General features: G+C 37.0%; 1 protein-coding gene across 2 annotated transcripts in view; it reads right to left on the bottom strand.

Moving 5' to 3' along the window:
• UNC79 (unc-79 homolog, NALCN channel complex subunit) overlaps positions 1–17,361 on the bottom strand; it is a 133,323-nt gene extending 115,962 nt beyond the window's left edge. For both annotated transcript variants that reach the window (XM_070931521.1, XM_070931522.1), the window contains exons 1-3: positions 17,340–17,361; positions 12,817–12,937; positions 1,271–1,575 (exon numbers count right to left, since the gene is read on the bottom strand). In XM_070931521.1, coding sequence (XP_070787622.1) covers positions 1,271–1,575; positions 12,817–12,937; positions 17,340–17,361 — 448 coding nt within the window. The remainder of the gene's footprint in view (positions 1–1,270; positions 1,576–12,816; positions 12,938–17,339) is intronic.
• Positions 17,362–22,811: the final 5,450 nt, after the last annotated feature.

Raw genomic sequence — 22,811 nt, 5'->3', positions numbered from 1 at the left:
TGATGGGATCCAACTTTCTTATGTGAACTCCTAGTACTGACACTTAAGGATATTTAGCACTTTGTGCTAAATTGTCGCAACATTAATCTGGAAAGGCTCAAATATTCAGACACTAGTAGCAATTCTACACCTGGAGTATCTATGATTGATTTTAATCACTAAATTGATACAATTGAAATTAGTAGATCATGAACCTATCTAGTGTTGGCTGCAACATAGCCACATTCTACAATACTGTAATATCTAAGAAACTTTTGGTCCATGAGATTTCTGGATGTGCAGCTAAATATGATCCTAATATTTTAAAATGGGTTTCAATTCAGTTATAGCACTTGTACCAATTACCACAAAAATCTTTGTTTCATCATGTCCTCAGTAAACAAGACAGAACGTAAATTTACACTGAAAACAATTAATATACTGCTATGCTTCTGTCACACTTCGATCTGATGCATCAAATATATATATAACGGTATATATACAAGCTATTTAAAGTGATCTCACTATTTAAAATGTTTTATATATTGTCATTAATGTTGGTTATATTTAGGAATCAATGAATAGGAATTCAGATCATGTGGCAAGAAGAATACATGTGAGCTGATACATACACTTTTCACGCAAAAGAAATAATGACAAAAAAATATATGGAGAACGCTGCATGCTTCAAAGTTTGAATATATTGCTATATATACTGCATACATACAGGAATTAATATTATATGTGTGTGTGCATTAATTTCAGGCTGCTTATTTTTTTATTCCAGATGCAGATATGGAAATCCGGAAGCTTCCGGGTCACTTCTTTAATATTTTTGTCAATCTGCTGAGACTCTCAAATTATTATTACCAAAAACCAGTTATATAATTTCTTACCTTATTAAGACAAAATATTAAAGTAAGATCGAAAACAAGCTTAATATACTGTAGCTTATAAAAAGAAACTCCGACAAGCCATTTCTGCATTCGATATATAATATACTGCGCGTGCATGTGCGATTATGTAGTCACACACATTCATTTTTATCTGTGGCATTAACAATGACTTAAGTTTTGCAAATTAATATTAAGCCAACCTTTCCCTCCCAGACTTTAGCTAGACTACAAAAAATCCATAATAAGGTAGTCTGGTTCATAGGCTGTAGACTGGGAAGATGGCTACTTTAGTCCAAATACATCTGAAGGCATCTGATTTGGAGATATTTTGAAATACCCCTGCATATGCCTACAATCTTTATGTATCGTGTTGAGTATAAGAAGAATTCACTCACCATGCTGACCATGTTGTAGCAAAGGAACTAGATCCAGCAGAGTCACCAATGTCACGTATAGTCCTTGATAGTCCAATGATGGGTAGTCAGATAACTGAGCATCCCGACTTTGCTGGCCTCGTTCAGTAGGAGCATCTCGCAGGACGCTGTAAAGGAGGGAGCGAGTAACAGTAGGGTTGATGGAACTGACCTGTGGTCTTAGAGATGGGGTGAGTGGGAATGGCACAGGAAAAAGACACATGGTCATGGGCACTGTCAAATTGGAGGCATCTTGATTCTCCTTCTTCCCTGTGCGGGACAAAATGCTGTTGGGGGGACAAAGAAAAAAAAGAGACAACAAAGACACAAAGAACAGCACATTACATTGAAATGACACTATAAAACAAATAATAAAACTCCAGATACATCCCACATGAGATGCAGTCTCTACCAATACTAAGGCATCTTGAAAAATCTAGCAACCATTTACTTCCATGCTTAGGAGAAATACAGTTCAAAAATTGCTACAAGTGGGGAAATTTCCATTGCATCTCATGTGTTATCTGGTTCATAAGGAGCAAAAATATAAAAATGCATGTTTCAGTGGCACACCCATGTTTTACAGTTCTACAGAATTGGATGCGATTTGTTATAGAAAACAAAAGCTAGAGCAGCACTATGTCAATTATGTGAATTGTTGACCTTTTATCAAATAAATATTGAGATAACATTTGGAACCTCATGATTGGAAAACCAAAGATAAAATTCTTGCAAAAGATAGGTGTGACACTTACAGAAACATGTTTTAGCAAAAAATAAACATGTGTGTTTGTTAAGAGAACCTTAAAAATCACATGTTTATTGCATTAAAATAATGTCTGTATGTAATACATGATACTGTTTCATGACAGTCTTTCAGTATCATCTGAGATAATGAGATTTCAACAGGCACATGGATTTAGAAATAATATATATTTCTAAAATGTTAGCTAAACTACATTAGGTAAGCTTTAAAATAATATATAATTGATGGGCTGCAGCATATGTTCGTGAGCTAATGAGAATGATAATTTGTGTCTGCTTTTAATTGGGGGCGGGGAGGAAACATAATGCTGTTCTATTTTGTGGTTACTTTCTAAGGACTAAGCAAGCATTACCAGTTATATATAACTGCATAGCAGAAAAGGTGTTAGCATTCATTGTTTTGCTACTTACATTATTTAATGAATTTACAAACTAAAGGAAAAATAATTTAGAATAAAAGAAAAGCTTCATGGGAAGCAAAAAATAGACTGCTGTGCCTTCTGAAAATCCCCCTAATCAAATTATGCTAATTTTTTAAAATAACTGTTTAAAATCTGCTGCTAAGTAAGCAAACTACAAGGGCATTATCTAACTAGTATAGCACTTTAAAATCTGAGACTTGCAGAAAGAGTATAACAACAATCAGAAGGTAGTCTAACTGGACACCCAATAAGTAAGTTTAGCACTATAATCTTAAACACACTTTGGCTCCTACTGAAATCAGAATAGCTAAAGATACTCAATTTTATGATTGTAAATGATTTTCTACTTTATTATAAAATGATTTGTAAGAGTGAAAGTTCATTCTCCGAGCTTGTGGGTTGGTTTCCGAACATTTTATTACCAGGCTAGGTAACATCTTCAGTGGAGTTTAGGGGATGGATTCCCTAGCCTGGTAATGAAATGTTCAGAAATGAACCTTCACCCTCATCCTACACCCGAGCTACAGATATTCACCACTCTTGCAAAAATGATTTGTGTTAGAGAATTAAGTTATAAAAAGTGTATTTACATAACACCAAACTATATATCCATTAATCTTTGTGTGATGAAAGAGAAACTATTTGAAAAATCACTTATTTTAGAATAGAATAACAGAGTTGGAAGGGATCTTGGAGGTCTTCTAGTCCAACCCCCTGCTTAGGCAGGAAACCCTACATCACTTATCATTTTGACTATGGTTAATTTTCTATCTATGGTTAATTTTCTATCTACTGCAGAAATTAACTTTCCAATGATGGTTATTGAGAAGAGTGTTGAATAACACCTTAATATTTTTAAAGTTCCTTCTTTTATTAGATTCAACGATTTGATTATTCAAGAAGCAAAAATTCCCAAATGATATCTTCAAAGATAGCACTGGGAAAGTTACAGATAGCTCTAGGATATAGACAGCATATTATGGTGCTGCAATCTATAAATGTACAAGTATGTTCAAGTGTGCCTTTTTTTTTTTTCATCCAGTGTACAAAGCAACTTTCCCCAGTCTGGCCCTTAAGTTTAGTTAACATTACAATACTCAGAATTCTCAGTTTGTCATTTGCTGGGAATTCTGAGGCCCACATAGTTGGTATGCACCAAACTGAGGGGAACTGCTGTAGACCCAGCCCCAAAGCTTTAACCTGTGTATCTGGAGAATATGTTGGATTAACATACTTAAATTCTGAAATATTTATTGTGCCTTGTATAACAGTTCACCTAAATTGGTTTCTAGTTAACTATTATCCAGTTGTCATGAAAGTAGTTAATAAAATAAGACCAATAAGTCATCTAAATGCAACATATCCAAAAAAAAGTACCCTAGTAGCAATGCTAAATGTAATAAACAGAAATGTAGGGATAAAAGATACTGACTTCTATTACATTAGATCAGTAGCTTGTCTGAATTAAAATTAAAATAGAAGCCCAAAGGAGGGAGGATTGTTTAATTGATCACTTGTGCTGTATCTTTGTACTTGCTTTCTTATTAGTTTTCATTCTGATTTTCACTAAATTATTCACTTTATTTGCAGCAATAATTAAATCATATTGAGCTTTAGTTTTCATATATATTTGTGCATTCAATGCCAATCTTTGACTCAAGGTTGTCCTCTTCAATATGGAAGTGTTGTGTCCAGAGACTACATATCCCATCATGCAGTAATCCACCCTCATCCAGTCTGTCTCCTAAAAGTGTAATGAATTTTATTATTGAAATATCTCAGTGATAAAAACTATGTTTTGGCTTGTTTACCACAATTCTTCTTCTCATATATTCTCTAAAGACAAGAGAACATAAAGTTCAGGTCAAAAGCTTTTTCTAGCTCAATACTTTTTCCACAATGAAACTTGTGCCAAATAAAAGTCCCATAGCAAAATATGAGGGCAATATCATGCTTTTATTCATATTCTCTAAAGAAAAAATATCCAGAGGCATATGAAGTCTGTGCTGATATAAAGCCATTCTGACCAATAAGCACTCATATCCTATCTTGTTCCTTTTACATTTGTGTTTACCAACACAACAACTTGCATGATAAAGGGAACAAACAATTGTCTTGACACTTCCTCAAACTCTCTCCTTTATTTCCCTTTCCACTAATGTAGCAGCAATAATGTTAGTGGATTTGCAAGATAATCTCTGTCCTTTGCTTGTCTCCAATAAGAAACAAGGATAAATGCTTTCTATATATGGAAGGAGCCTTTCAGTTTGTGGACAGTCAAATCTGCAAGACATTCTGCTTCTTCATCCTCTTCTGTTGTTTTTCAGAACTAGTCTTTCCTTCATATGAATATTAATGCAGAGTTAACCATAATCTATTAGATCTCATAGTATAAATTGCTTAGAAGGTATTCACAATACAGATTAGTTTCCTTTCACAACTGAAAAGATTCCCTCCATTCCAGAAGGACTGAGATCCGAAGGAGATTTTGCTGATATAAGTGGAAGAGGCATATCTGAGTGGCTTTTCTTCCTTCTGCTATTCCTATATGCTGACTTCCACAGATAGAACAGCTTTTTATGGGGATGAAAAATTTGGAATCTCGTGCATTTCCTCCAGCAGAAGCATTCCAAAACTAAACTTCCACATATGGGGCTACTTGGATCCACCTGGCTGTGTCATTTGTATCTTCAGATACTGCTATGGTATTGCTCAGAACGTTTAAAGACAAAATTCAGTTTTAAGTTTCCCTAAAAGTAATTATTTAATTGTCAATAAAGGTTTTGTTTAATACAGACATCACCAAACTATAATTGCCAAAAGTGTTGGGACTACTATTCCCATGCCAAGTGGGAACTCTTAACGTATCTGAAGAATGTCAAATTGGGAACTGCTGCTTTAACAGTTGCATGTAGGGCAGTTCCATGTAAAGGACAACTGTATAAATGAGGCAACAATTATTGCTCCCCAACAAGGCATCCCAGATCTAAGTAAAGTTTCAATCATTGATTCTCCACCTGCTATTAAGATTTTCTATACAACGGCTAGACTTGTTCTCCCACTATTCTAAATCTGTTGTGGCCCGCCAGCAGCCTGCGCAGATCGTGGCTGATCCCGACGACGAGGAGGCTGGTGTGGGGTCGCAGCCGGCGCTCGCATCAGACAGTGAGGAGGCTGAAGAGGATGTGATGCCAGAGACAGAGATTCAGCCAGGGCCTTCAGAACCTCCAGAGGCTCCTTCAAGTGGAGAGAGTGAAGTGGAGGAGCCTCTCCTCAATGCTCGAGCACGCAGGGCTGCCAAAAGGCAGGAGTGGCTATTCAGGAGGAGGAGGTCTCCTCGAGAGTAAGGTTTGAGGATAATTGGCCACTCCCTAAGCCTATTTAAGTCGCACGCAGTTAGTAATTTCTTGCTGGAAACAACGTGTAATTATTAAAGAGCAGTTTGGATAGCGAGTGTCTTATCGTATCTTGTTTTCTGGGCTGGTTGCCAACCTTTGCCAGACTTTGTTTATTCTTGGTACGTTATAACTTTGATAAGGACCGTTGGTGTGTGACACAATCCTTGGGAATCCGGAGCTGGGGCAGAACAAAATCCTGACAATACAGCCTTATATCTCCTTAACCAAAAAAAGTGTTGCACTGCATGTTGGGATTTGTCAGATACTTGGTTTCACATTTCCACGAACAACTTTTATGTAAATAATGCTTCACCATGAATGGGGAGGTGTATAAAGTACCTCTTTTGGAATTGGCTTTGTTGTTTGCAACCTCATGGGGTTGTATTAGAAGATGGTCTTGTTTCTGTATGCTACTGATACAAATATACTCTTTCCCTGGGGTTGCCAGGAAAGCAAATGTGCTGTGTGTGTACAGGCAACATACCAGAATTACAGAATAACAGAGTTGGAATGGACCTTAGTGGTCTTTAGTCTAATGCCCTGTTAGGGCATGTCAAATTTTTCAACATGCAATTTCCAAACATTAGGGGTGCTCAAAAGTTTTGACATACCATGTGTATTGTAAAGTTATTTTTGTTACTTTAATACAATTTAGGTGTGCTTGGTAACTACATAAGTATCATAACTTTTTAACAGTTTGTTTATGGAACCCCCAGGAGCAGATACCAAGGCAGTGACATGAACTTTTCAAGGTACAGCTGCTGTAAATTATTTAAAAAGAGGTGACTTATATTTGCTCTTATCCATTGCAAAGAATCTTTTTAAAGATTGCACAGATCTAACACAAAGAATACAGTATATTCTCAATATGCTCAAAAATTTCAATTGCAAAAAGAGTATCAGTGTAGAACCTGTACATAATTCTGCCTTTCCAAAGATGATCCTACTGGATGTAGTTAGGATGCTGAAAGTGGCAAGAAGATGACAAGCAATGGGGAGAAAGCAGAACTCGTTTTTTGCATCTGTCTTTACACAAAAGGAAAAAAAACAGTCTAACCTATCAAAAACAATACTATAAAAAACAGATTAGGAATACAACTTAAAATAGGCAAGAAAATGTTAAGAGAGCACCTGTCCACCCTAGATGAGTTCAAATCACAAGAACCAGATGGATTACACCCCAAGGTTCTGAAGGAACTGGCAGACATGATCTCAGAACCACTGAACTATATCTTTCAAAGATCCTGGAGCATCAAGGAACTACCAGAGGACTAGAAAAGAACTGACATAGTTCCCATCTTAAAAAAAAAAAGGGGGGGGAAATAGCCTGACCTCAATACCTGGGAAGATTCTGGAAAAGATAATCAACCAATGAATCTGTGAACACCTAGATGCAAACAAAGTCATAACCAAAAGCCAACATGGGTTTGTCAAAAACAAATCATGCCAGACAAATTGTATTACATTCTTTGACAAAGAGACAAAATTAGTGGACCAGAGAAATGCTGTGGATATAATTTACTTAGATTTCAGTAAAGCATTTAATAAAGTAGACCACAACCTACTACTTGATAAGTTAGACAAATGTGGGTTAGACAGCTTACAATCAGATGGATTCGTAACTGACTGACCAACTGTACTCAACATGTAGTCCCCAACAGAACTGCATCTACATGGAGGGAAGTATGCAGTGGGGTACCCACAAGGCTCTATTTTAGACCCAGTATTCTTTAACATCTTCATCAATGATTTGGATGAGGGGATAGATGGGGAACTCATCAAATTTGCAGACGATACCAAGCTGGCAGGAATAGCCAACACTCCGGAAGATAGGCTTAAGATACAGAAGGATCTTGACACACTTGAACATTGGATGCTATCTAAGAAAATGAAATTCAATGGTGAAAAAAGTAAAGTTCTACATTTAGGCAAGAAAAACCAAGTGTACACGTATAGCATAGATGGTACCTGGCTCAATAACTGTGAGAGGGATCTTGGAGTCCTAGTGGACAATCATTTAAATATGAGCCAACAGTGTGCTGCAGCTACCAAAAAAGCCAATACAGTTCTAGGCTGCATTAACAGAGGGATAGAATCCCTCTGTTAATGCAGTGAAGTGAAATGTTAATACCACTTTATAATGCCTTGGTAAGGCTACACTTGGAACACTGCATCCAGTTTTGGTTGCCACAATGTAAAAAAGATGTGGAGACTCTAGAAAGAGTGCAGAGAAGAGCAACAAAGATGACTAGGGGACTGGAGGCTAAAACATATAAAGAATGGTTGCTGGAGTTGGGTATGTCTGTCTTAATGAAAAGAAGGATTAGGAGTGACATGATACAGTGTTCTGTTATCTCGGGGGTTGCCACAAAGAAGAGGGAGTCAAGCTATTCTCCAAAGCACCTGAGGGTAGAACAAGAAGCAATGGGTGGAAACTAATCAAGGAGAGAAGCAGCCTAGAACTAAGGAGAAATTTCCTGACAGTTAGAACAATTAATTAGTGGAACAACTTGCCTCCAAAGTTGTGAATGCTCCAACACTGTAAGTTTTTAAGAAGTGATTGGACAACCATTTGTCTGAAATGGTATAGGGTTTCCTGCCTAAGCAGAGGGTTGGACTATAAGACCTCCAAGGTCCCCTCCAACTCTGTCATTCTATTCTATTCTATTCTATTCTATTCTATTCTATTCTATTCTATTCTATTCTATTCTATTCTATTCTATTCTATTCTATTCTATTCCATTCCATTCTAATCTAATTTCTATTTCTATTCCATTCCAGTTTCAAAGTGTCTACATTTCTCTAGGATCATATGGATAGGGGACAAAAAACGGACAGGGCTTTTGTATATTTAATGGCACCTGTGTAAGAGACTTTTGAATGGGAACAGTTTCCTTTGCTTCTGTGTAACAATAATTCTTCTAGCCTATCTTATCTTCCCTTTTGTATTTGGGCATTCTAAAGTGAAAACTGTAAGCCACTGTCAACATTTCAAAAATCATTCCTGAAGTTCAAGTTGCATTCACCAACTCTTTCTGACACGCTGCCATTTTAAAAAAACCCTGAATAATCTGGCTGTGTATGCAGAAGCTCTTAGAAGGTTATTTGGATCCTAGCTTATTTTTGAATAGCAGAAATCTACCAGCAAAGAGTTTATTTATATGAGGTGAATTATTACATTTTTATAATCATAGTGGAAATTTGGGGTAAAACAGGTTGGAAATGAGCAATGCATGAAAATTAAATTCATGCTTAAATGCAGAGAAATGCTTTTGGCCAAAAACTTAAGGAGGAGCTTAATGAATCAATGTATTATGCGCTGTGCATGGTGATTGTTTTATGTGATGTTTTGTTTGTCAAAAAATTCAATGCAATTTCTTTCCATTTTCCCATCTTTCCAATTAAACCAGCATAGCCCAATTCCCCTCCCCAAATTTGATATCCTCTCAAGATGTCTGTAAATCAAGGATCATATTTTATCCCTGGGATGACTAAAAAGAAAGACATTTGAGGAGCAAATTGAAATGCAACCCAAATCGTCTTTAATGAAAGTCAGCAAAATATATTGGTTCCATTCAATCTTCATTTATAAATTAATTGAGTAAACTATGGCAAAACAGTTTGATTTTTCAGCGTGCCACTTTTTGTATGAAACAATTGTTGCGGCAATTTCTTAACTGCAAAGAGAATCTTCAGATATAGCTGGGCTCCAGGTCTTGAATTCCATTGGTTTGGGATGATAAAGATCATCTCCCACATCTGGAGAAACACAGCTTTCTTACCTCTAGACTAGGTCTAAAGTAACTACAAGTATTTTGACAATGTTGTAGAGAGTATGGAAGTTAACCTTGATGGAGATATTGTATGCAGAAACCTTTGCCTAGATAAGAGTCCCTTCATATCTCTATTAAGGTCATCTTCCATAATCTCTACCCATGTCCACAACACACAGAATTCTACAACATACTTGTAAAGACTAGCAGCCAAATAAGGGCTCAGTGAAATGGGATGTGTGTGTGTGTATATATATATATATATACATATAAACAGTATAGTATACATACATACACATACACATTCACATATATATAAAAGAAATTTCTGGACTGAAGTTTAGTTTTTATTTAACTTACAATATAAAGAATTTACTTTGCTGAATAGAGAATTCTCTCACTCTATAGTTGCATCAGCTCCCTGATTCTTCAGGCCTAAGATTATTTTTAGCTTTTTTTCTGAGACTTAAAGGTGGCTGTAGCCAACCACATCTGAAGATCACTAAATTGACCATGACTGTTCTGAAGTCATAATGAGCAACAGGATTTTGGTTTAAACTCATTGAGCACATGGGAAGTTAAGACACATTAAGATAATAGAGCAACATCTACTTCTTTTCATATTATGCTGGTGGCATTGAATTCTTTACAGAAAATGTCTTCCTACATGACTACAAGTTTTGATGGAGAGAGGTTGACATTGTTAAGAACTGAAATGTGTGTTCTTCTCATCTGTCCCATTACTACTCATATTAAAATTGACCACATACAAAAGAAATATATAGGAGAGTGGTGATGTTAGTGCAGTGTTTACTGCTTATTCCTTTACAAAACTAATCTTATTTATTATGTTGTATACCACTCCTTCTTTAGAAGTTCTAGGTTGACTATGCTGTGCAGCCATGCAATTTAAGGAAAGGATACACATGCTTTTAGAACTTTTAAGTGCTAAGTTTGCATATTTCAGGAATCAAATCCAAATATTTCATTCTCCTAACTGTCCTATGAAGTGAGTGGGGCTGAGAGATTCTGATAACCCGTATCACCGAAAACGGTCCAATATCTAGTGAGAACTTGGATCTCAACTCTTCTTGGTCCACCACATTCTACTTCTCATTGTTACTACTATATATCAGCTCCTAAAAGAAAATTGTGGTTTAAAAGGAAAAATATTCTAAGATCAGAAAACGAATTGCAATAAGTTTAGTTAGAGTTTCTGATCAAATATTAAGGGATACTATGAGTGTTTGGTAATGTGATCATTCAGATAAGCATGAATCTTCCTTCCATAAAATGTTTAACAAAATCTTGGCAACAGCTTTGAAGCATGATATCCTTTTCCAGAGGCTCAGTGAGCTCACTGAGTAATCAACCATGCAGTTGTATTATTCTATCTTATTTCTAATTTCCAAAGTAAATTTTTAGCTAAGACAATATTAGGAAATTGGAAGAGGCTGGTGGCAAACCATTTCCAAAACTCCCTACCTGGATGCAGCCAGACCAAGCATGGCTCAAAGAACAGTTTGGGGTTATTTCAGAAATTTCTATTCCTAAACTTCAGCTCAAATAAATATCCCATCTAAAACATGCTTGTGAAAATAATTAATCAAGCTCTGGAAAAATGATTACTATATGATACATGCATATTAATAATATATTCTATATTGCACTATTTAGAATAACAGAATTCACCTTGATTGTGCCATAAATCCATGAGTACTGAGTAAATGGAGAGGCCACTGGGTTACTAATTGATTGGGAAAAAATCTATCATTTTCCTCTACTTTTAACAACAGTATGATCTGAGCAATCAGAAGGCAAATCTTTTCAAAAATAGTTGACTACAATTTCAATAAATCAAGTTGTTATTAAAAGCTCTGGGATAAATATATGTGGACAAAAATCAGACACCTTCAAAAATAATATCATTACTAAGGAGAAGATAATTTGATCACAAGGATTATCTGCACTAGAGAATCTTTGTAGGAAAATTCCTGTTTTATAGCTATGCAACAAACAAGCTTCTTTCTAATTTTATTGACTGCAGATGGGATTAAACCAAATCCTGAATGCAGGACAAACTTGAGACAGAGTCCAAATTTTAATTTCATTATCAAAAGTATCTAGAATCACTGAGACTACTATAAAACCAATCTTATAAAGATTACTGCTGTTCATAATATTTTCAGAATGAAGACTAATCAAACATTGAGGACATTGCTAATTATAACTTACTCATTTAGCCTTACAGGGCAATAATATAACTACTGTACTTGTACATTCTGTAGCTTACAGAGGCTGGACAATTAGGTTGCTAAACCTCTGAATTTTCTAAAGCTGAATATAAGTATAACCAACCCAAGCTTTTATTTGTGAGTTTAGAGTTGGCTGTTGGGTAGCATGCAGTTAACCTTGACAAGCCATGGCCCAGTCTACAGAATGTAGCAGAATAATCTAATTTTTTAAAAAAAACCAAGGCATGTAAAATAGAACAAAATGCTTCCATGTGCATGAGAAGGTTGTCTTTTCTAACCTGTTGCCTTTCAGATGGATTACACTATATTTCCCAGATGTCTATGGAGATTCTCAGTCATTGAGGTCATAGTTGTCCCAAAGGTGCTTTCTCAAGAGGCAACTGGACTTTCTTGTTTTTCTTTGAAGACGTTTTGCTTCAAAGAAGCGAAATGTCTTCAAAGGAAAAAAAAAGTCCAGTTGCCTCTTGAAAAAGCACCTTTGAGATATATTTCCTAGAATTTCCAAGTAGCATAAATCTACACTAAATTTTACTGACTTTTGTAGCCTAGCATAACCAAAGGACCAGTTTGGGAAGGCTGATGTACTTGATCACAGTTTAAATATTCCAGTACATTAATATCATCCTGAAAAATAGTGTGCCAGGGAAGGCCTGGTCTGGGCTATAGGGTTTCTCTCTGCTTATTTTCATTTTAGGATTCCTTTGAAGAAAAGTAAGAAAGAATTCAACATCTCATTCCACATCATTCTGCTGCATTTAAAGCCCCAGTCTAACCAGATTCTGCCATAGTTACTTAATTCAAGCTATGTTTCAATGAGCTTTGACCCTTCTGCAAAACGCCATATCATTTGTCAATAGGCTACTTGTATACATACAGTACTTATATTTTTCTTTGAGATCATAATTTAAAACTTACCTTAGTAATGTCTGAGAAAAATACTTCAGAGTATTGGCAATGTCAGTTCCAGAGGGGACAGGATAAATGTTGTGAAGGACACGATTATGGTATTCTTGCAAGTATCGGATCTTGGAAGCAACTGGATTTTGTATTGCATGAAAGAAGAAAATGGGGAAAAATGCTTAGCTCAGTTCTCCATCTCAGAAAATAATATACTTTATTATATTCTGCCCACAACCCTTTGCTCACTAATTTAAGTTTCTAGCTGAATATGTCCAGTGAATATAGCTGTATAGCTAGTGAAGGAGAGCTTGCCTGGTTACAAGTTGATTCAGAAGGAAGAGGGCACCTGAAGAGGAGATGCGATCAAAGTATTTTGTAAACCAACCAATTGTCAAAAAATAGCAGATCTGGTTTAGTTTTTGATCTCTGCTTAAAACTCTTCTTGCATAATAACTCAAACCCTTTTCCACTATGATTATTACTACTGGAGTACACTCAATTTACAAAACACCCTTAGCTACGTTACTGCTTAGCATGATGTACAGACCCAATCAATAATAAGCATACTATTTAATTCTGCATCTTACAACCTACTTCTAGTAGCTTCAGTTTTTAAGATATTCTATTTAATAGGTTTAGCAGCTTCAGTTCTGGTTACTATGGCATTTATCCTTTTAAAACACTTAGTGATTGCATGATTGTGGACAGTGAATCATGGAAAAATATGTCCTCAATACCCCCCTAACTCTGTGGTCTCTTGATTACTTTCTTCCTCTCCCATTTATTGGACTGTTCCTAATCATTGGAAATATAGAGAACAAATTAAAGGAACCATTATTAGCATTTTTGTACCATATAACATATAACATTCTCTGATTCTTGGGACTTGTCCATTGAAATTGCAATCATCTAATCAACATGCAAGCAAGGAGCATTACTGTGAAGCACAATCATGAGATTTAAGTCTGAATTGTTTTATTCAGTCTAGTATAATATGAAAGGTACAGAAAATATTCAAGCTGAAGTAAGAAAAAACAACCTATAGATCAACTAAGAGGAGATAAAATGCAGATGAAAATGAGATGAGGCATATGGGAACCAAAGAAGGTAGATCTTCTCTTCCCATGTTTAGGTATCACCACATTTAGGCATCACCATGTATTACTGTCTGACTGACTGACTAAACAAAGAGAACTGATTCAAAACCCACAGAGCCAATGACAAACTTACCAAAATGTCCATGATTTTGCTCAGACAGGACAAATATGGTAGACTTGCTCTGCAGTGCATTCAAATATATGATAAACATTGGATGGCCTTAATCCAGCACAAGAATTCTCTACTATTGTCACACCATACTCTAGCCATAACATGATTTTGTTTAATTCTGTGTGTAAACTCAGCCACGTGGTATGCATTCCATCTTCTATAGCAGGAAAATTCAGTGGCCTGCAGCTCAGTTGGTGTTCCAGTCCCAGAATCATGTTATCAAATTAAAGGCAAAATTGTAGTTTTCGGTGGTACAATACTCTTCAATATTCTAAGGTTTAATGCACATATCTCTGTGTTCTTAAATATTTAAAAGACCTGAATATTTAATCATGTTCATTCTGATATCATCACATCACCAGTCACAGGCCCTGAATCCCCTGGAGGAAATTCAAACCTTCTTTTAAAAATTAGACATGCATGCCTGGAGGAAAAGAAATAGATGCTTACTGCAGATGTATAGGTTAGGAGCATGTTCATCTACTCAGGAGAAAAAATGAATGGTAAATTGAAAAAGTAAAATCTACCGGGAAACAAAAAACAAGTTGGGGGAACAACCTTGCCAATATGACTTTAGTAAATGGGTTAGCTTTATCCATCATTGCAGCTTTTTGTAAAAGAACCCACAATATGCTTTATGAATTCCAAATGTGCCAACTATCCAAAAAATATTGGGATTCATAGGCTAATACTCTAATACTCTGGTCACAAAGAGGATTTAAGGTCATAGCTATCTTCTGGCTTTTCTTGCTCCCCAGCAGGAGCCAAGAGCCTCGAAATGTTCATTATTTATTTATTGACTTATTTATATCCCACCTTTATTATTTTTACAAAACTCAAGGTGGCAAACAATCCTACCACATCTTCCTCTTCCTATTTGCTCCACTATAACAATGGCCGCAAGGTGGGTTGGGCAGAGAGAGGGTGACTGGCCCAAGGTTACTCAACTAGCTTTCATGACTAAGGCAGGACTTGAACTCACAAACTCTTGCTTTCTAGCTAGGTGCCTTCTGGCCTTCTAGTGTAGTTTAGTGTAATAGATTTGAAGAGCTCTTGATTATCCTGTAACACCACGATGCATGGATTGCTTATCTATCATGTTTTTCTCCAAATAATCCTGGGAATTATAGTTTATTTCACTTATAGAACTATAGTTCCCAGACACAATACAACTGTGTATCTGTTAATGATCAACACATGATTTGAACTTAAAAAGGAGATACTTTCTCTTAATACTTAATGAACTAAATTCTACATGTACTAATATCCTCTCTAAAAATACTGTAGAGGTAAAAATCATCTAAATGTGTCTCATTATTAACAAAGTATTAGCTCATAGTTATTTTGATGGTATGCTTAACTGAGAGTTTCTGAAAGAACTGTTGGATCAAAGGATCTAATCTCCATTATCCTTTATTTCCAAGAATGCCCACACAGACCTTGTAGGCAAAATCAGATATAAATTTGGAGCATGGCTAAAGTTCAGTATTTTCACTAGAAGTGTGTTCATTGCCAAGAAAAATGATAAGAGAGGAAGAGCTAGAGGGGGTATGAGAGAGCAACTATGTCTGTATTTCTGATTATATAAAATAAAATGCCAAAGTGCCATAAGGGGTTTCTTTCTTTGTAAAAAAGAAAAAACAGAAAGAAACCCCTTATGGCAGCCATTTTAAGGGAGCATCCACAACATATTCTGAGAATTCCAGTGCAGAAAACTACTTATCCCTCCTATGGAAAGAAAGAACAATTTCCTGGTATTTGCTAAACCATCTATAAAAATAATTCTCTGATTAATGGTCTGGTACAATGTTTCTCTTCCCAGATGGTTTCTAAGAAAACTTCAGAAAGATACCTGTTGAGAAATATCCTCCATTTGATTTGAATACAGCAGCTGTGTACTCCTTCTCAGATTTATGTTTCTGTAGCTCTGTGATCAGCGTGTTGGCCAACTACTAGCAGCAGTGCAATGTTTTATTTAAGAGGGGAGAAAATCCTATTAAATTCCAATTTGAAAGAGAGTTTGTTTACCATATCAGTAAGATATTTAAGAAGTTCACCCAAAATGAATTAATTTTCCCTGAGAGGCTTTGCAGAACATTTCAACAGGAACTTCTGATTTACACTGGAGAATAGTACAGCTAGCCACAGGCTCCATTCAATTTGATATTTCTGTGATCCTATTACACTATTTCATTCAATGATAGGTAATCAAACCACAGAAATAGTTGGCCATATATCATGGTAACTTAAGAAGATGCCTTATAAACATTTGGCTTGTACATATGGATCTGACCAGTTTCTTACTTCCTTTTCTAATCATATATTAATTGAGTATGTAAATATTAACTCATTGGTAACTCATAAAGCCACAGTGAAAGACAGTGTTATTTGGGTAAAATAAGCCTGGAGTAGGTGTGGGAGGAAGTTAACAACAGAGCTGTGACTGAAAGCTCCTGAATTTTATGTTGACAAGGTTGAGTAAGATAGTACAGAATGAAGGCATATTCATATACAGTGGCACCTTGGTACTCAATTGCTTTGAAACTCATTGGATTTGGTACTCAACACATTTTAATGCAAACATTTTGTCTCAATACTATTTGTTTATTTGGTACTCAAGGCACAGCTAAGAACTTGTCAGTGTCAGCTGCCTTGTGACTCACTATACGTTACTCCTTATGGGGAAAAAAATTGTTGGGTACTCATCATTTTTGGTATTCATCACACCAGCTGGAACAAATTAACGAGCACAGAGGTAGGACCGCACTGACAATTGAAGTAAGCAAATTAAGCTAGGCCCTTTTCTGAAGAAAATGACTAAATCCTAACAACATCACAGCTAAGGCCTCTGCTTTGGGCTGGGTTTCTCTCGCCATTTTACAGTGTCACGCTTTCTCTTCCTCAAACGCGGTCTTTCAAAAAACACCATGGCAGAAATCAGCCACCACACACGCGTCCTCAAATGGGGGTCGTAGAATACTGTCGGAGAGGCAAAGTTCCCCCGGACCAAGCGCTCGAAACCTGCAGTGCCCGGGGAACCCTTGGCTTTCGCTCCGCCCCTCTCCCATCCCGCCGCTTGCAAGCAGGGCCGGTCGTCGACACCTAGCCGCATCCAGCACCACGGACAGCGCCCGCACCTTGCTAAGGTTTCCCGGCCTCCCTCCTTGCACCTCTCCCGCCCTCCGAAAAGCTCGGGCAGCGGCGGCGTCCTGCGTCTTTTATTCCCCGCGGAGAAGACGGGCCCCGTCTCGCCGCTGTTGCTTACTTACATTGCTCTGCTTTGGTCGACATGGCGGTGCTCTTCTGGGAACAGGCTGCTGGGTCCCAGCACTGGCAGCGGCGGCGGGGCGGTCTGGCCGGCTAGCGAGGAACGGCGACCATCTGCTGGAGCCGAAGCGAAGAGAGCCCGCTCTGACCCGAGCTGCGTCCCTCCCCCTCCTCTAGCTCTGCCATTGCTGCAAACTGCACAGCGGCCCCCCCGTTCTCTCTCTCTCTCTCTCTCTCCGCTCCCGCCCGCCCCAGAAAAAGGAGGAGAAGCGGCGCGAAGGGAGCGTTGCTTCGAGATGATCTGAAGCGGAACCCGAGGCGCGCCAGCCGTGGCCCCTCTGCGCAGCCCTTTTACGCGGCCGGTGCAGTTCCAGGAAAAACAACACTGCGCCGTCGAGAAGAAACCATTTTGCCCGGGCCCCCCTCCCTTCCTCCCCGATGAGGAAAAGGACCCCGGTGATGAGCGGAATGAGCTCGCCCACACAAGGGAGGAGGGGAAGTTCCATTCATGAAGATGGGTGTCTGTGCGCGCCCAACCTTTTAAAGGGAAAAGCGTCTTTCTCGTCCTCTGAGGCCAGAGCAAAGCGGCTTGTTTCTGAAGGGGGAAGCACAAGGTTTACTCTGGGAAACGAAACATGGTTTGTTTTCATCACGAATAAAGTAACGGCCAGGGTCGCATATTGTGCTAAGCCAAGTTTTGTCTACTTCAGCCAAACGCAGCAAACCACATCTGCCTTACAACTACACAATAAGTCCTTGGAAAAGTGTTCAGTGGGCAGCTGCTGCACATCCTGGTATCCATTTTGCACCCATAAATTGGGATTAGGCTTCATTGTATTAAATGGAATTTAAGAATAGACACACGTGTATAACTGCAGTATTTTTCATTGCTGTCCCAGAATCCAAAGAAAAAAATATGATTTTTTTCACAGGTGCAGGAGTTCAGACTAGAAAGTGCATGTGAAACCCTTGAATCCGTATGAAGAGCAATCAGACAACCCAAAATAACAAATGATGCAAGCCTATGTGATCTTCAAAACTCCTGATCACACAGGCACTCTTGAAAATAGATGAAGAAAGTTCTGGTCTAAATTACATTCAGCTTAGAAACTTTTAATTAAACTTTTAATTAAACAGCAGCAGTTTTATTTATTTTTAATGACATATTTTTACAAGATTGTTTTTAGACTGTAGGAAGTTAGCACCCACCCCTTTCCTAGAAGAATGAAATATTTTAGGAAATATTAAAAAGGCAGAATATTATGTTTCCTGGATGAGAAATGGAGAAGCATGTTTTAAAAGATGAAGCAGCTCCCACCTTCTTGCCCCCCCCCCACCCTTTGTCAATGGGCCAGAGGCAGAAACTCAATCTTTGTCAATGGACCATCATCTGCAACACAATAGGACCCATCTAGCAACAGAAACTAACACAATAGGACCCATCTAGCAACAGAAACTCACCACATGGCACCTGGGAAGATTACATCAGGCAGCAAGGCTAGCTAAGACCCCCACTCCCTAGGAGTCTGACAACCAATCAGGATACTCTTTCTGGGCCCCAGGAAGTTCAAAGCCAGAGAGGGCATAAAACCCGGGGACTCACTGCGTCTCAGCCCTTTTCTGTTCAGGAACTCAAACCATGTGATCCTGTCCACCATTAAACCATCTTTCCAAGCAGTCTCCATGTTTCCAGTGTCTTTTTCCCCACTTGGAGCTGAACCAAGAAGGATATTTCTTCTAACAAGACTATATACTATAAGCTGCCTAGAGTCATTTGCGTGTGTATTCAAATCTTGAAAATAAGTAAGATAGTTTTCTCCATTGGAATGTATTACCAAATCAGTGCATGTAAAATTGCAGCTTTTATGCAATAAATGATAATTGGGTCTAAATCTTTCAATTATGTATACTCTGATTCTAATTATCACAAGTGCCATATTAAAAGCTGAACTGAATACAAAGAATGTTAAAATAACTAGCCAAAACATAAACAGAACATTTTTGGATTCAATAAATATTCCACAACAGTAGGGACTTCTGTCCCAGACTTGCAAATTTTACATGTGCAGGAAGTCTTTCCCAGTAGGAAGAATTTAATATATATCTCCCATACTTCTGAGTTAGAAATAATTCACTCTATAGAGCTATGCATACCACATTATTTCAAAGTTACTTTAAAATAAGTCTTATGACAGCTTTGCTCTAAGAAATTATCAATTATAAATCCTATACTGATCATAAGAAACTTCAAAAATCAGTATTTTACCTTATAATATTCTTTGCTACTATTTCTTTAAGCTGAATAAGCCTGTGATATAATAAAGAGAAATTAGCAAAATGTGACATAGTCAATTTCATACACTGTTTTAGCAAAATAGATTGAAGACTTTCCTGGGATCTTCTAAAAAAATAGTAGGGGGGGAAATCCTGAGGTCACAAACATAATCCAGTGACAGTTCCAAAAGCAATCACACTCAGAACAGGTGACCTGGCCTCACCTTTGAGGTTAAGAGTGATAAAGTGTTGGACTTCCACTTTGCTCTCTGTCGCTGCCAGACAGCCCCTCGGGACCGCCAGCCCCGTCGCCTGTAAAGAGCCGCCTTTACATCTGAAAGGCGGCTCGAAAAACTTCATTTCCATAAGGAAATGTGAGACAGAGCAGGTGAGGGCAGGTAGAGCTCTCTGCGAAGCCCCCAGAGTTTTTTTTTTTACTCTTGGGGACGAAGCAGATGAGGCTCCCTATTTCCCCCGCCACCGCTCCGGGCTTCGGGAGACCTCTGCCTTTTTGCAGAGCCAGGCGACGAGAGCAAGCCTTTTAAAGAAAACTAGCAGATTGTTTAATCAAAGAGGATGAGATTTTTGAATCGCAAGTATTTTCATTGACTTTATAAATGATATTGAAGAAAGGAAAAAAGAAATTTAAAATGGCGACTGCTGAGGTTTGAGAAGGGAGAGTTGAAAGAGAAAGTCCTTCGGTTTCAATAGTTTAACAAGCTACAAAGTAGCGGAATAAATACTGCTGGCTACAATTGACAAGAAAAAGTTCTACTTCTATGTTTCTTTTTTCCTGGAGATCTGATACTGATCTTGTTTGGAAAGAAGCTTTCTTTTCTTAAAAAAGAGTTTGTCTGTGTGGAGGATGGCGTTTAAATTAACAAAGCCAGACAAACAAGCAGCGGGGGTGGGGGGGGATTCCCCCATTTACAAACTACATGAACAAGTTTTAAACCTACAGACTCAGAAAAATGATTTTAACTTAATTGAATTTCTTTTGGAGGAGATGGTAAGAAGAGATGAGATTGTGAACCAGAATTTTGAAAAATTCAAGCAGGAAATTAAAGAATTGATACAATTAAAGTATGACAATTTGCAACGAAAGATTGTAACAGTGACTAATGGTTTTTCAGAAATTGCTATAAAGTTGGATACAAATATCAAGTTATTAGAGTCTAAAATGGAGGAAATTGATGACAAGATTTACAATTTGGACAATAAAATACAAAGAATTGAAAATGATTTGATAAATACTCAAGACAATAGCTTAGAAGAAAAATTTAAAATGGAAGCTGGTCAAAAGACTTGCAATGTAGAAAATATAAAACAACGGATTGAAAAAGAAGTTTTAATGATGCAACACAGGTTCACAGAATTTGCGATTAGAGTGAGAGGATTACAGGAAAATAACAGAGATGATTTAAGGAAAATATCTGCTGAAATTCTGGCTGGGATTTTAAAGGTTCATCCTGAGGAAGTATTTTGCAGGATTGATAGAGTCTACAGAGTAAATTCTTGGATTGCAAAGCAAAGGCAATTGCCTAGAGATGTGTGATGATTTATTTTACAGACAAAGAAATAAAAAATAATATTGTGCAAAAATCTTTTAACTCTACTTTGCAACTGTATGGAAGAAAGATTTGGATATATAAAAAGTTACCGCCCAAGATGTTATTAGATAGAAAGAAATTTGGATTCCTGGTGACTGAGCTTAAAAAACAAAATATTTTATTTAGGTGGGATGTTCCAGTTGGTATAATATTGAGATATCAAGGAGAAAGATATCAACTAAATATTGTTGAAAAAGCGGAAGAATTTTATTATAAGACTTTGAAAATGAGTTTAACATCTTCATGCATAATACAGGATAAGCAGAAGGAGTTGGAAATAATGGAAAAACATTGAGCTACAGAGGTTTTTGTAGATGAATTGCCTTTGGATCCTTTAGATGTCTCAGATGGACTACTTATAAATACGAGAGAAGCGGCGTTGGACTCTAATGTGAAGACTCATCAAATCACAGACAAGCATGAAAATCAATCAGTTGATACACAACTTATAGAAAAGAAACCTGAATGGCGATCTAAGTTACAAAAGCAAAACCAACAAGATCAAGTTATAGATCAGAACGAAAATCGAACAGTTGATACACAACTCATAGAAAGGAAATTAGGCTGGAGATCAAACCCACAAGAAGTCAAGAAAAAAAAAAGAAATAGGTCTCACAAAAACAAATTTTTTTAAACTAGGCAACAGTGAAGCCAGTTATCTAAAAGATAACTGAATATATGAAAAGACAGTTGAGGCGAAGTATTGGTTAATATTATCCTGAGGAGAGTGACAGACCTCTGCAATGCCATATTTTTGGGATGTAAAAAGGGCCTTAAACTGTTGGATTGGAATTATCTATTTTGGATTCTTTGATAAATGTATTACGTTTATGCTGAGTTATATGGCAAGAGAGCTACGTTGGGGCATGCAGAAGATCTGGTTGTTACCCCTTTATGATGGTTGGAATTAATAATCTTGAAGAAAGCCACCACTACAGATACTATATGGAATACAATTATAATGTCACTCGGGTGGTTGTTTTCTTTCCTTTTTTTATATATATATACATACATGAAGATATTTATTATTGATGGGGGCAGATGACAACTGAGGATTCCGAACATTTTGCTGGAATTAGGATGTGATGTTACCCTAATATGGGTGAAGGAGTTAACAATCCAGTTTAAAGACATTACAGAAGACATTATATGGATTACAAGTTTAAAGTTATTGATTTTATCTATATAAGGGATATTTTTTTTTAGTAGGGTGGGCAGAAGAATAAAGATATTAAGAATTGTTATTTTGTAGGAAAGTGGGTGGAGACAGGCTAGTTTATTGATGGTTTAGTTTAAGAAAAGAGATGTCTAAGAGATATATTTATGGGAGTGGAGGAAATGGACAGACTATGAGTTGAATAAATGTTAAATTAAATTAGGATTTATTATATAGTTTTATAGTGGAAGGCTGCTTTGAATTATATAGTTTTAAAATGGAAGGTTGTTTTGAGATGTTATATTAATATACATAAAAGGTTTGATTTAAGAGATATATGTATGGGGGAGGAGAAAAAGGGTAGATTATTGTTAAATTGGGAGTTATAATAATATTACTATGTTAAATCAGAAGTCATTACACAATGTTACAGT

The sequence above is a fragment of the Pituophis catenifer genome, unplaced genomic scaffold, assembly GCF_029215685.1.
Source record: "Pituophis catenifer annectens isolate HBS135680 unplaced genomic scaffold, rPitCat1.0.hap2 SCAF_1, whole genome shotgun sequence".
In the NCBI taxonomy this organism is placed as follows: Eukaryota; Metazoa; Chordata; class Lepidosauria; order Squamata; family Colubridae; genus Pituophis; species Pituophis catenifer.
The sequence above is the reverse complement of the archived record's forward strand: the minus strand, read 5'-3'. Positions and strand labels throughout refer to the sequence as shown.